General features: G+C 38.0%; 1 protein-coding gene across 6 annotated transcripts in view; it reads left to right on the top strand.

Moving 5' to 3' along the window:
• The window catches only part of nav2a (neuron navigator 2a), a 327,423-nt gene that overhangs the window by 142,945 nt on the left and 170,916 nt on the right, over positions 1-13,562 (top strand). For all 6 annotated transcript variants that reach the window (XM_051923293.1, XM_051923294.1, XM_051923292.1 and 3 more), the window contains 2 exons: positions 7,273-7,381; positions 8,831-9,217. In XM_051923293.1, the coding sequence (XP_051779253.1) occupies positions 7,273-7,381; positions 8,831-9,217 (496 nt within the window). The remainder of the gene's footprint in view (positions 1-7,272; positions 7,382-8,830; positions 9,218-13,562) is intronic.

Below are 13,562 nucleotides of genomic sequence, written 5' to 3'. Positions count from 1 at the left end.
CAGGCAGTTTCTGACAAATTATTAAAAATATTTTTTGCTGTTGGAATACTTAAGTCATAACAATCGTTGAACACGTTGTAATTTAACATGCCTCTTTAACTTAAAGTGCAGAAGACTGTGTTCAAAGATTGAATGCTGCTGGGTAATTGTTGACTTTTTTTTTTTTTTGGTTATTAACAGTATTCTGTACAAAAATAATTGTGAACCACAGGGGCCCAGTGTTAGCACTGCTGCCTTGCAATGAGGAGACTAGGGTTTGTGTCCCAGGTCCTCCCTGCGTAGAGTTTGCATGTGCTCCCCATGTCCATGTGGATTTCCTTTGGGTCCTGCAGTTTTCTCCCACAGTCCAAAGACATGCAACTTAGGTGAACTGTCTTTGCTGAATTGGCCTCAGTGTGTGTTTGTGTGTGCATGTGCGTGTGTGTGTGTGTGTGTGTGTGTGTGTGTTCACCTTGCGATGGACTGGTGTCCTGTCCAGAGGCTGTTCCTGCCTTTCTCCCGATGCATTCTGGGATATTCTCCAGCTTAATCAGGAACATACTCCTTTTAAGTGAGTTTGAAAATGAATGTTGCAGATTGATAACTGTGAATTTAGGAAGCGATAAACTTAGAATCCTCAAGTTTTACTTCACTCTTCTCTGAAAAAGTTCATTCAGCTTTGTTTAACTTGATCCATTTTTTAAGCTGCTGTCATTCAAAACTGAATTCTGAAAGAGATGTCGTGAAATGTTTGGCACTTCAAGTATCTTATGGTATTCTTTCGAGTGCTGTTCATTTTCTTTCACCTTCTGCTATTATATACAGTACATGCAACTTATTATATTATAAATTACAATATAAAATGCTTTTTTTAATGTTATCATGTTTGCTATAAAAGATGATGTGGAGAGTGATAATAATAATCTTTCCTGGTTGTTGTATTTGTGGAGTTTGCATGTGCATCCCACGTCTGTGTGTGTGGGCTCATCTCTGGCTAGCCCAGTCTGTTTCTCACACACAACTGTGACTGAGGGAGTGTGTGTGAGCAGGCTCTGTGATGAACTAGTGGCCCATCCATGGCTGAGTCCTGCCGTGTGCCCAGTGTTGCCTGGAATAGGCTTTAGTTATCATAACCCTTAGATGGATTAAGCAGGTGTGAGAATATGATGTTATGTTGAAATAAGGAATGAATAATGTCAACTTCTATTAACTTCAAATTCTACGGTTCCTTTAGAAACTAATTTACCGCCAGTGTGGGGTTTACATATTCATCCCAAGTTGTGTTGTTTTTTCTGTCCCCCCTGAAGGAATTCCTTCTCTGTCACAAAGACACGCTGGCTAGGTTGATTTCTGATTGTGAGCAAATCCCGTGTTTTAGAGTGTGTTCTGTTATTGTGCCCAGTCCAGGTTTAGTTCCTTGCACCCAGTACTAGGTTTCATCACACTGCCATAATCCTGCAATGTAAAAAGTAGGTTAAGGAAATGGACTGATGGTTCATAAAAGTGATTCAAAAGACAATTCAAACACCAGGCTGTGCTAAAAGCATTTTACTGTAATTAGTGTTGTATCTGTAGGAGCCTTTCTGTTGCCTTTCCCATAACCTTTAACCTTTGTGAGGTGGACTTGTCATGTTTTCAGGAAACGGCTAATTGTTCTGGCAATTTCTCCAGGTTACATGTTGACATAGTGTTAGTAGCTTTAGTCCCTGGCTCTGGTTTTTTTTGTTTTCTGCTGTAGATTTGCTATGTTTTATACTGTAAATAATATGTACATACTCTATCCATGGTCAACTATGTATTAGGTTTATTCAGTATATTTTCATGTTTTATTTTAATTATGCTATATTCGTATTAGTCTATATCAGATTGACTTTATAAGACAAAAAGCACTTTCTAAAAATAAACTGAATTTCTCTCATGCTGTTGTGCACATTCTCTTCTCTGAATGTAACATTACAAAGAATGATATGATGATAATAAAACCTTGTGCAACATAAAGGGTGATTGTAGACCTTATGGATATTGGTCATGCGTGAGCAATGCAAATCCATTTTGACTTTGCAGCATGAAAGTACAAAGTTAGCAATAATTTATACATTTTGCCATGATCTTACATAAAAACAAGATCATACCCAGGCATATAGCTGTAAATAGTACTTTAATTAGTATGGCTAGATTCCTCCCTTGTCTTTTTGCTGTGACTTGAATCCAGAAACAAAGGCCAACTTGTAGTCATCATATCCCATTGTTATACTAGCCTTTTTTTGCGCAAGCGTGTCCATATGCCTTATAGTTAAACATTTCACTAACAAATCCCACATGGTTTACAAGTGGTTCTTAAGAACAATTTTACAGTTCATAATTAAATAAAGCTGTATTTGTATCTTGCACTTCCAGGTAAAAGTGTTTACATTAAGTCAACAACATCGACTATTAAGCAAATGAGCAATCGTATACAGTGTTATTAATTGTAATCTGCATATCAAAGCGCAGAATGTTCACACTATAACAAGATTTAATACTAATTCCGTAACAGTTAATATAAAGTGAACTTGGTTTAACGTGATTTCAGTGTCATACCAATTTAACAGATTCGCTAAAAGAATTCTTTATAACGCAGTTAGCATATTCACAATGCAATTTTGAAGATAATTAAGTAGGACAATACTCCTTTGATACAGTAATTTTCCTCAATAGCTCTTGCAGTCTTACAAAGAAGGTGAAACAAGACAGAATGTCGTTCAATTTTGTGCACAAAACCAAGCACAGAACCAAATGTAAAATCATTTTGTGGTGTTTAATATTTTACATGTTCATTGTGGCAAGTTGCATTTATTTTCCAAAGCGATCCTCAATTTGGCAGACTCAGGAGATGATGGATGCATTACTTTTGTAAAGAGTTGGTTATATTGTGTGACTGCACCTTTTATCTTTTTTGCATGGTACCAATTTTTTCTTTACTTTCTCTTGCACTTGTCATTAAGAGGTCAAGTACAAATAAAATCCAAAATACTAAAGGCATATGGAAAATAAAACATTAACTTTTTATGTATTATCTAAAAGAAATCTGAAGTACAGAAAACATTTGCAAAATAAAACATCCATCCATTATTCAACCCGCTTTATCCTAACTACAGGGTCATGGGGGTCTGCTGGAGCCAATCCCAGCCAACACAGGGCGCAAGGCAGGAACCAAACCTTGGGCAGGGCGCCAGCCCACCGCAGGGCACACACACACACCCACTAGGGACAATTTAGAATCGCCAATGCACCTAACCTGCATTTCTTTGGACAGTCGGAGGAAACCAGAGCACCCAGAGGAAACCCATGCAGACATGGGGAGAACATGCAAACTCCACGCAGGGAGGACCTGGGAAGTGAACCCGGGTCTCCTAACTGTGAGGCAGCAGTGCTACCCACTGCGCCACCGTGCCGCCCAAAATAAAACGCCCCTTCATTATATGTTCAGGGCGAGCAGCCATGGACTGTGCAGTACCTCCCCCTGGACGCTAGATGGCCGCCCCCCTGGCTTGGAGCGGTGCCTCGGTTTCCCGCAGGGCTCCATGGGAATTGGAGTTGGGTGCAGCCCTGTTGGGTTCCGCAGGCGCCACCAGGGGGTGCTGCAGCTGGGACTCCTGAGCCCATATGAGCAGTATATTTGCCACACCTGGAAGTGCAGCCGGAACTTGGCAGTCAACCACCTGGAGCACTTCTGGATGGACTATAAAAGTGGCCAGCAGCCACCACTCAGGGGCCAGAGTCGGGAGGAGGAGGACGAAGCTTGGAGGAGGAGTGGTGGTGCCAAAGAAGAGTGTGTTTTTGTATTTGTTTGCTGTACTGGGGACTGTGTTGTGCCTGTGGGGATCACGGGGAAGACATGCCCCACAGGTGAAGAAAAATAAAACTTTTTGGTTTTTATAAGTGCCTCCGGTGTGAGTCTGTGTTGGGTCAGGCACCTATATAGCGCCTTTTACACTATCTAAAAAGACATTCATTATTAGTACTCATATACTTCACTCTTTTAGCCACAATAATTCAAAGAGATACTGCTGAAGGTGCACAAGTACCAAATAAACCTGTCAGCTAACTTAATCTGCCCATCTTGAATAAACCCTCTATTCATTAACAAAGCAGTGAAATCACGTTTGTATTTCCTTTTTTGATGTTGTCATATCAGCTAAGTGTAGACTGTATGTATGTGCTCATTCTGATTTTGGCTTTTCCTCGCCTTGTCTATTTAATTAAATTAAAGCAAATAGGAGTAGAAATGGCAGTTCAGTTTATTTTATATGTACTGCTAGGCTGTACAAGTCTTTCTACAGGAGTTGCTAATGTATTTTAACTTTCATTAATCAGATTGATCTATATTTTTAAATCATCTTAGCTTTTATACTTTTGCTACAGCCCTTACTAATGGCCTAACATCTAATTTTTGCTCTTTTCTTGCATTTAGTAGTTGTTACATGCTCCACTGACAGAAGGACCACTTATTGATTAAAATGAATGCTTCTTGAATAGATTTGTTTATAGACTTTAGCTTCAGCCCAGCTAATTTGATCCCAGTGAAGAATGGAATACTACATTTGTCTTGAAATAGAGGCTAATCTTGGTGAAAAGGAAAGTCATTTGGATGTAAAAGATGATTGTGTGAGGTCGTAATGTCTATTTTTTTATAGTTCCTAAGCTCCTTTAACAAGCTGGCCCCTGAGCTGGTTTTAGTGTTTGCTATATAAACAGTATTAAAAAAGGAAAACCTTTGCAGGTCAGACCATTCAGGCTGTGGCAAAAATGTAGCCGTCTTTCAGGCACCACGGGGGATAGCTTTCATCAGCAATCTGTAACAGGAGATGGCACTGGTTTAAGATGTTCCCTTTCCTAGGATGCTAGAAAGTCCAGACGAAAAGCTTCAATTAAATAATACATTCTATTTTTTAAACCTATCAATAGGTGAATGAAATGCAGGGACACCGTCCCACCTTCAAATGAAAGTATTCTTTTTTTGTTAAAGCACGCTCCCAAAAATGTATCTGTCTGTTTCACTTGATCAAATACAAACCATCCTTCAGTATGCCAGGTAAATTACCAATTACCAAATAGGGTGTGAAAGGTCAAAATGGTGAAAGATGTTTAAAAATAAGTTGAAGACAGTATGCTCCAGAACAAATTACAGACAAGCAGCATATCTGGGAAAAACTGGTAGGAGTAGATATTATTAAGTGCACTTTTAAATAGACCCTTTTCACTTGGCCACACTTCCTATGGGCCCCATGCAACATTCTCCATATAGAATTGAAGTGGTTTGACCATCTTTACTGCTTCAAAGTAGGACATGTCCTACAGTGTAGAGGTATATTGTGATTTTCTTGTCACATCGTCCAGTGCAGCTGTGTCTTTGGGTTTGAATTGAAGACAGGACTCTTGACCAATTGATGAGATGCAGAGGCAGGTCTTCATTTCAAAAGCTCAAAATCATTTGAGTGCACTTCCTGTTTCTGCACTGTGATGACTTTCTGGAAGTATTTATTTAGCAGTATTTTAGCAAAAAATGCATGCACATTAGACATTGTGAGCATAAAATGCATAACTGACGCGTGGAATGTGCAACCTGAGTAACTTGACATTTTTTTCCATGGACATTTTAATATTGTTTGCTATCAAACATTGAATTCTGTTGTATCGTAATCTCCTTTTCCAATAAAAACATGACATTAAAAATTACTCTCAGTAATTGCTACAAACAACCTAGGATAAGTAATAAATACAAATATTATAATTTCTGTGTGGATTATTCTTTTTATAAGGAGCTAAACATTTGAAATGGTCCAGGGCTTGGATTATAAGTGTTAAAGGGGTCTGTGACTCATAACTATGTTTCTGGTTGAATCAGTTGACACTTCTCAGGGAGATGATAGATACTGTTTAGCTTTTGGCTGCTGAATGATACTCATGCTTACAGGATCATTGGTCGATGCAAGTCAATATTATGATCTGCCAGACAAAAGCTTAGAAATACAAATTTTCACTATTTGTTTAGTTAATCAGAAATTTCTTTAAAACAATGAGTGGTCCTGAAGCCACAATAACTCCTCCTGCTGCTGCTAATTTTAAAGGAGATGAAGAAGCCATTGCTGAAGTATTTGTGGTAAAGGGAGTATTACAGCGTCTATAGAGCACACATCCTTTAAAAGAATTTTTTCATAACCTGGTAGTCTAATTTTAAAAAAGTTACTAAACACATTTTCTACCTGTCACTGTTTTCCATACATTTTCCGTATGCCTGTTAAACAAATTTAATTTTTTTTCCAAATGTAGCTATTTATTTTTTATGTATTTGTTAGTTCACCTGTACTGCAGTATATACAACCCAGCTGCCTAAAAGCTAAATGTACAACTGTCCTTTTGACATTTACATTTAAAATTATTTTAATATGTTTTAAATGGATAAATATAAAAATATAGTCAATTCATTAAAAAAATAAGTTCTTATTTAATGACATAATAAATCTGTATATATAAAAGTCAATGTATGTGTGTGTGAATGTACAGTATGTATGTTCCAGCATCACTTCCAAACGGCTGGAGTGATTTTCATGAAACTTGGTACACATGTTTCTCAATGGTTGACTAAAAATACTGTAGGGTGAAATCAACCCTAACCCACCCCCTTCTGGGTAGTGTGGGGGGTGATCTTGCAGTTTTGTATGCATGTTATCATCCAGTTGACACTCGGAACGACCACCAGAAGGTGAACTGTATGTAACTGCCAGCAATCTTTATGTTTGAGCACTGCAGTGCCCCTGTTGCTTTTGAAATTAAATAGAGTTGGCAGGTTCCGAGCGTCAACTGGATGATAACATACATACAAGACCGCAGGACAAGCTCATTCGTGAGTCTTCATTATTTGTTAATTTATTTTATTTTTAAAGTTGTATTTTTTTTATTATATTTTTCTCAAACAATTAAAAAAAACACTTTATTTTCCACCTGGGCAACACTGGGTATATCAGCTAGTATACTTTATAGAAAGTCAGTATGATACCAATAAGAGTGCTATCCAAACCAAAGCAAACTGAACTACTCAGAACCTCCTAAATTAACTGGTTAATGCTACTTATGAACAGTTTACATCTATTTGTTAGAGGTGGGATTACATAATGAAACCTTAGAAATTTAAATACAGCCTAACCCTTAGTGAAAAATAAATGGTCACCACAAACATGCAAGAGTGATATCACAGTCTTGCCACGCATGGGTTACGACAAGATGCTCTATTTGCCTTTTTTTCAATTTCAGGTGAAGATCCAGAAACCAGACGCCTTCGCACTGTTAAAAATATTGCTGACCTTCGGCAAAATTTGGAAGAAACAATGTCTAGCTTACGGGGAACACAGATCACACACAGGTGAGATGAAGCAGAGAAGCAGCTGTTGAGAATTGCTGCTGGCTCAATATTTTCTTTCTGGTTATGAAAGTTATTGGGCTTCTCCAGTGAGTATCATGTGGAAAGTTATTTTTTTATCAATTTAATGTGTTAAACTTTAACAAAAAAGTAAATAAAAGAAAACAGTTGCATTTTCTAACAGCATCCTATACATGCTTTTTTGTCTTTTGGGAAAAAACCATTAGATACTGCGAACTGTTAAGCATGTTTGACTCCAGTATGAATCTACAGTATGTTTGAATTTTTTAGCTTTGCATATAATGAGAAGTCAAGCAAAGTGACACCTTTTATTGGCTAACTAAAGAGATTCCAATATGCAACCTTTCGAGGCAACTCAGGCCCCTTCTTCAGGCAATGATTTCTGATTTCTGAAAATGCTGACTCCGTCACACTCTGATGTTTGTGCTTATTATATGGCTCTTCCCTGTTTGAATCCTGCACATTACAATGTTTCATTCCCTAATTGGTCACCTTCCATCAAAGAAAAACATATTCCAACATAGCATTCACAGAGAATTTGTTTTCCATGGCACTTATTGTGTTGCTTGCTTATATTCATCTAAATTGCATTTTTGCACAAAAGGCAAATGATTTACCGATTACTACAGTTTTTCAATAAATCCCATTTCCAGCAACATTACCTTTGTAGTAAATAAATTTAAAGCTCCTTGAAACACAGATTTTAAATAACTCAGTTGGCAGCCTCTTATCAATGTTTATTACCTTGAACCATTCAATAAGGAGGGGTACCTTCTGCAGCAAGATTAACAACAAGGCTCTTAAAAAAGTGAATGAGTTTAGAATGCAGCCAAGCTCATAAGAATACAGGACAAAATCACAATGCAGTAAAATGAAGTTATGGACACACACGCAAATCTATTTATTCGTTTATTTATTTATTCACTCTGTTGTGTTAGTTTTACAAATGTTGTTTGGTATAAGTTACGCTCCTACTGCTGTATGCGGATAATCAGTCTTCCCATGAATGAGCTTAGAGCTGATCACTTCTGTTTTGAGCGTCTCTTTAATATTTGCTGTGTTTTTATATAATGACAAGACTACCATTGCCATTTCTGAAGATTATGATCAACACATTAATGTGAGATGGGGGCAGTTCAACACAGTGCCTTAAAAAATGTCTTTCTTTTTGTATGCTATGAACACACTGTCAGTGTTCTAACTGCACTGAAAGTGCATAAAGCATAAGGCAATCTGATTTTTCACGGGGTCTGTGTTTTTCTACGTATTTCTATCCAGATGTATTCAGTCTCTAGGACTTGACATTATAGCACAGGGAGAGATGGAAGATGTGCACCCTAAAATGCAGAAATACACAGTTGTGAGGAACATATTTTGAAGTCCAGTTTCAATCCTTTGCTTGATATTTGTGCTTTTTCCTATTTTTCACAGCACGTTGGAAACCACATTTGATGGTAGCGTCACAACTGAGATCAGTGGACGTAGCATCCTCAGCTTGACGGCAAGACCCACACCATTGTCATGGAGACTTGGCCAATCAAGCCCTCGCCTGCAAGCTGGAGACGCCCCCTCAATGGGCAATGGGTACCCTCCAAGAGGGAACGCAAGTCGCTATATAAGCAGTGAATCTGGAAGATACATGTACTCTGCCCCCTTCAGGAGGCAGCTGGCATCGAGAAGCAGTAACATCTGCAGTGTTGACTTGGCTGACAAGGCAGAAGACATGGATTTAGAAACTATCAACATGGAGGCTACCGGCTACATGAGTGATGGTGATGTCCTTGGAAAAAATTTAAGGACTGATGATGTCACTAGTGGGTAAGTTTATCTTTATTTTTAAACAAAGTCACCATCTTCAAAAAGTTTTTCCAGTAATGGAAATTGTAATTATTCATTAAAGTGAGTTTAGAGTTGTTAAAACTTTAATTATTCTTCTTTGGCTCATTGTATCTAGTCTATTGCTGAAATTAAACTTTTTTCAAATGGATACAGTGAAAATGCTTTTCATTAAAAATTCTGTAGCTTGTACATAATGAATATTAATTTAACTATACAACATCTGTTCCAGCACTTGTGAAAAAGCAAGCACTAACTGTCCATACAGTAGTCTCTTGTGTTTTTTTAGTTATTTAAAATGGTACTTTATCATTGTGCTTGCATCTCTTTGTGTGTTATTCCCTGCTTAATTAAATAGTTTCATATCTGTAGTAGTGTGTATGATCAGTCACTTGTAGCAGTCACAAGGATAAAAAAATACGCTTCCTACATTTATTTCTGGATATCCTGCTATGTCAAGATGATACAGATTTAGGGGAGCATCAGTGTGGTAATTTTTTGTTTTTTCTACTAACTAAAAGGCTCATAAATCTCAGCAGTTTCTAACATACTCACTTATAATCAAGTTTTTATGTGGTAGCAGGGAAAACTGACTTTCTGGTTTTTGCTATTTAGGTGGTAGTTTGAGAAAAGGGCTTATTTCTGTAAATTTTTGTTGTAGGGCTCATACCTACGAATTTTATAAGTTGAAGTGGTTTTTGATCTGATGTGGCAACCCTCTTTAAGATATTGCTTATTTGCCAATGAGGTGGCCGTGAGCTAAAACTCACAGGATAGACAAACTTCTAGAGAGAATTGCACAGTGGTTTTCTTTGATGGAGATGGTTGGCTGCTTTGTGTTTCTTGCTTTACTGATTTCCAGGAAACATTAAGATCACACTAAAGGATTAAAAAGAATCCTTAAGTGTTGTGCTTTGTTCTTTTTATGGTCTTTCTTATGCTGTGTCTTTTTTATATATACTATACTAGCCATCCCCCACGGCTTCGCCTGCATAGACGTGAAACAGGTCAGCGAGGAGGGCCCTGCCACGCTCCCCACTCCTGATGTCATGCTTCCCCCTCCCCTCGACCCACAAACTTTATCTCGGATTAGTGCGAATATATCACTTCTGCAAGCGAACTATGATTCTTAGAGCAATGAGAAAAGTCACAAAATCAACCGGAATGTCCAAGCAAATTCTAGGAAAAAACCCAGTCTAAATCCATTTAGTAGTTCTCTTGTTCACTAGCTAAGCGGATGTAAGGTACACTCCAAGGCTGGAGCGTGAATGAGGTGGGCCCCACCCCCCTCCCCTCGGCCCGCTGCTTGTCTCTCGCATTCGTGCAAATAAATCGGTACCAAAAGCGAACTATGATACTTAGCGCAATGAGAGAGGTCACAAAATCAACCGGAATGTTCAAGCAAATTATAGAAAATAATCAATCTAAATCCGTTAAGTAGTTCTCTCGTGAAAAGTGGACAGACAGACGGATTTTATATATATAGAGATGGCCAAAACTACGTGGGAAACCCTCCAAATTATCACGTTCAGGAGTTTCACCCACAACCGCTGTTAACAGGTGTTTAAATCAAGCACATAGCTCTCCAATCTTTATCGGCAGTAGAATGGGTCATACTAAAGTGCTCAGTGACTTTAAACATTGCACTGTCATAGGATGCCACCTTTGCCACAAGTCAGTGCATGAAATTTCTGATCAGCCATAGCTCTGACCGGGTCAACTGAAAGTGCTATTATTGTGAGGTGGAAGCCTTTTGGAGTAACAAAAGCTTAACCACGAAGTTGTGCACCACACAAACTCACACAGCAGGGCTGAAGTAGGTACCGTGTAAAAATCACCTACGTTATGTTACATCACTTACAACAAAATTCCAAATTTACAAAAATTGCATTGGGCGCTTCATGGGTTTCCATACCTGAGCAGTTACATACAAGTCTAAGGGCACTATGCACAATGCCAGGCGTTAGCTGGAGTGGTGTAAAGTATACTGCCATTGGACTCTTGAGCAGTGTTCTCTTGGTTCCAGTGAAGATTACTGTTAATACCACATCTTGCAAAGACATTTTAGGCAATGGTGCAGTTCCAACTTTGTGGCAACGGTTTTCGGAAGGTCCTTCTCTGTTCCGGCATGACTGTGCCCCTGTGCACAAAGCCAGGTCCACAAAGATGTGGAGGAACTCAACTGGCCTCAAGATGGCCCTGACCTCAAACTTACTGAATATCTTTGGGATGAGTTGGAACGCTGAATGCGAGCCAGGTCTAGTCCTCCAATATCAGTATCTGAGATCAGAAATGCTCTTCTTGGCTGAATAGGCACAAAATCCCACAGACACTCTCCCAAATCTTGTGAAAAGCCTTTCCAGACAGTTAGAGCTGCAAAGCATGGTAGGGGAGCACCTCCATATTAATGCCCATAGTTTTGGAGTGGGGTGTCCAACACGCTCATATAGGTATGATGGCCAGGAGTCCAAAAACTTGTGGCCATAAAGTTCAGTATATGTTGCATTGGTGCATTTTTATACCATGTGTCCACAGTGCTTTTTTAATGCTGCAAAGCGATGCTATGAGGGGGTGCAGTGGTCTTAAAGTTCCAGAGGTATTAGTTTATTTCCCCAGCCTGCCCATTGTTGATGAAGACTCTATATGATATTTCCATGTCCATGTGTGTTTTCAACAAAGACTCTGTCTTTATTTTTCATACCAAAAACTTACAGATTAGGTGAATCTCCAAATCTGAAATGCCCCAGTATCTGTAAGTGTGACTATATACAAGACCTTGCCTTGCATTAAACAGTAAATATGCCCAGAATTGGCTTCTCAATTGTACTTTGCTCATTGGGTAGTGTTTGGCCAGGTTCAGAAAATAAGTGGAGTGGGGGATGTTAGGAAGATTGCAAGAACAAATAATTTAGTTAGCTCATTTCCAACCAGTTACCTTAATCTAGCAATAAAAAGTTCTTTGATTTACTTATGGAAATATGTATTCAAATCAAATGTCAGAATTTCTTCACTGGCAATTTGTGTTTTCGTTAAACTATAGTATACTTGTAATTTTGATTTGTAATTATCAATTTTCTAAGCTGTGGTGTGCTGGGCTGGTAACATCACTTCTAGAGAGGCCCACCAAATCAACAAGCTAATTAAAAGGGCACTCTGGACCTCCTGGAGGTTGAAGCGAAAGAGATAATTAAAGCAAAACTGAGTGCCGTTATGAACAATGCTACACATCATCTCTCTGACTCACTAACACTGAAGACTTTCAGACAACAAATTATTCAGCAGAAGTATGTCAAGAAACGCTACTGGGGCTCTATTATACCAACAGCGATACATCTGCATAATGTCTCACTGTGACTGTGACAGCCAAGTCAGAACTTTTCTTTCTTTTTCATTTTCTTGCTTTATAGTCATCTAGTGTGTGTTCAGACCAAAGTGTGTGTGTCTACTTATTTATGTATTTATTTAAAGAGCGTCTTTAAAAAGACAAATTTTCCCTTGGGGACAAATGAAGTTCTATCTAATCTAATCTAAAGTGCTGATCTTATAAGCGTAATTGTTCTTTATATGAATAAACATAATTGAAAAATTTGAACCAATCAAAATAAAATAAAATAAATAAAATTATTTTTGGAGTATTCATATATGTAATTAACAAACATTCTTGTAGGGTTTTAAAATATAGGATGTATTCAACATAAAAGCCATTTTAAATGGCTCAGCTATTTCATTAATATTCATCCATCTCTTCCTGTAGATGGCAGCAGGTGCATGTTTTTTCAGTGATAAACACAGCATGTTTTTATCTTTGGGAATACTGAATGAAGTACTATGCAACTGTACAACCCTTTCTTGTCTGTTCTAATTAACTTAGGCTCATTGGATGGCTAGTGCAGGAACACAGAAAAGCTTTTTCTGATTCTTTTTTGGAAGAGCTATGCTATCATTTTGTAATCATAGTAGCTGTGTTAACTGTCTGTCAGGTTGAAATGTATGTAATCGACGTAGACCTCAGTGTTAACATCTGCAGCACATTGTGCAATGCATGTGTCTCTGTTATATGCCATTTGGTATGGTATTTGTAAAAGCAGTGTTGATGTTTGTGATGCATTAGCTGTTGGAATGAATTCTTTTATTATGGTGGACTAGTAGTCCATGTAAGGTTGAATGCATTAATTTCTTGCTGTAACATTTAATTAGTAAATTTTGTGAGGTCAAGCAGGTACCATCAGATTGCCTTATGAAGTTAACAAAAATTTTTAAGTAATGATAAAGAATTTTCTCCTAGTTCAAAACAAATAAAGAAAGATTTTGGTTGCACATCTGTATA

Source organism: Erpetoichthys calabaricus, chromosome 2 (genome assembly GCF_900747795.2).
Source record: "Erpetoichthys calabaricus chromosome 2, fErpCal1.3, whole genome shotgun sequence".
NCBI lineage: Eukaryota > Metazoa > Chordata > Cladistia > Polypteriformes > Polypteridae > Erpetoichthys > Erpetoichthys calabaricus.
The sequence above is the reverse complement of the archived record's forward strand: the minus strand, read 5'-3'. Positions and strand labels throughout refer to the sequence as shown.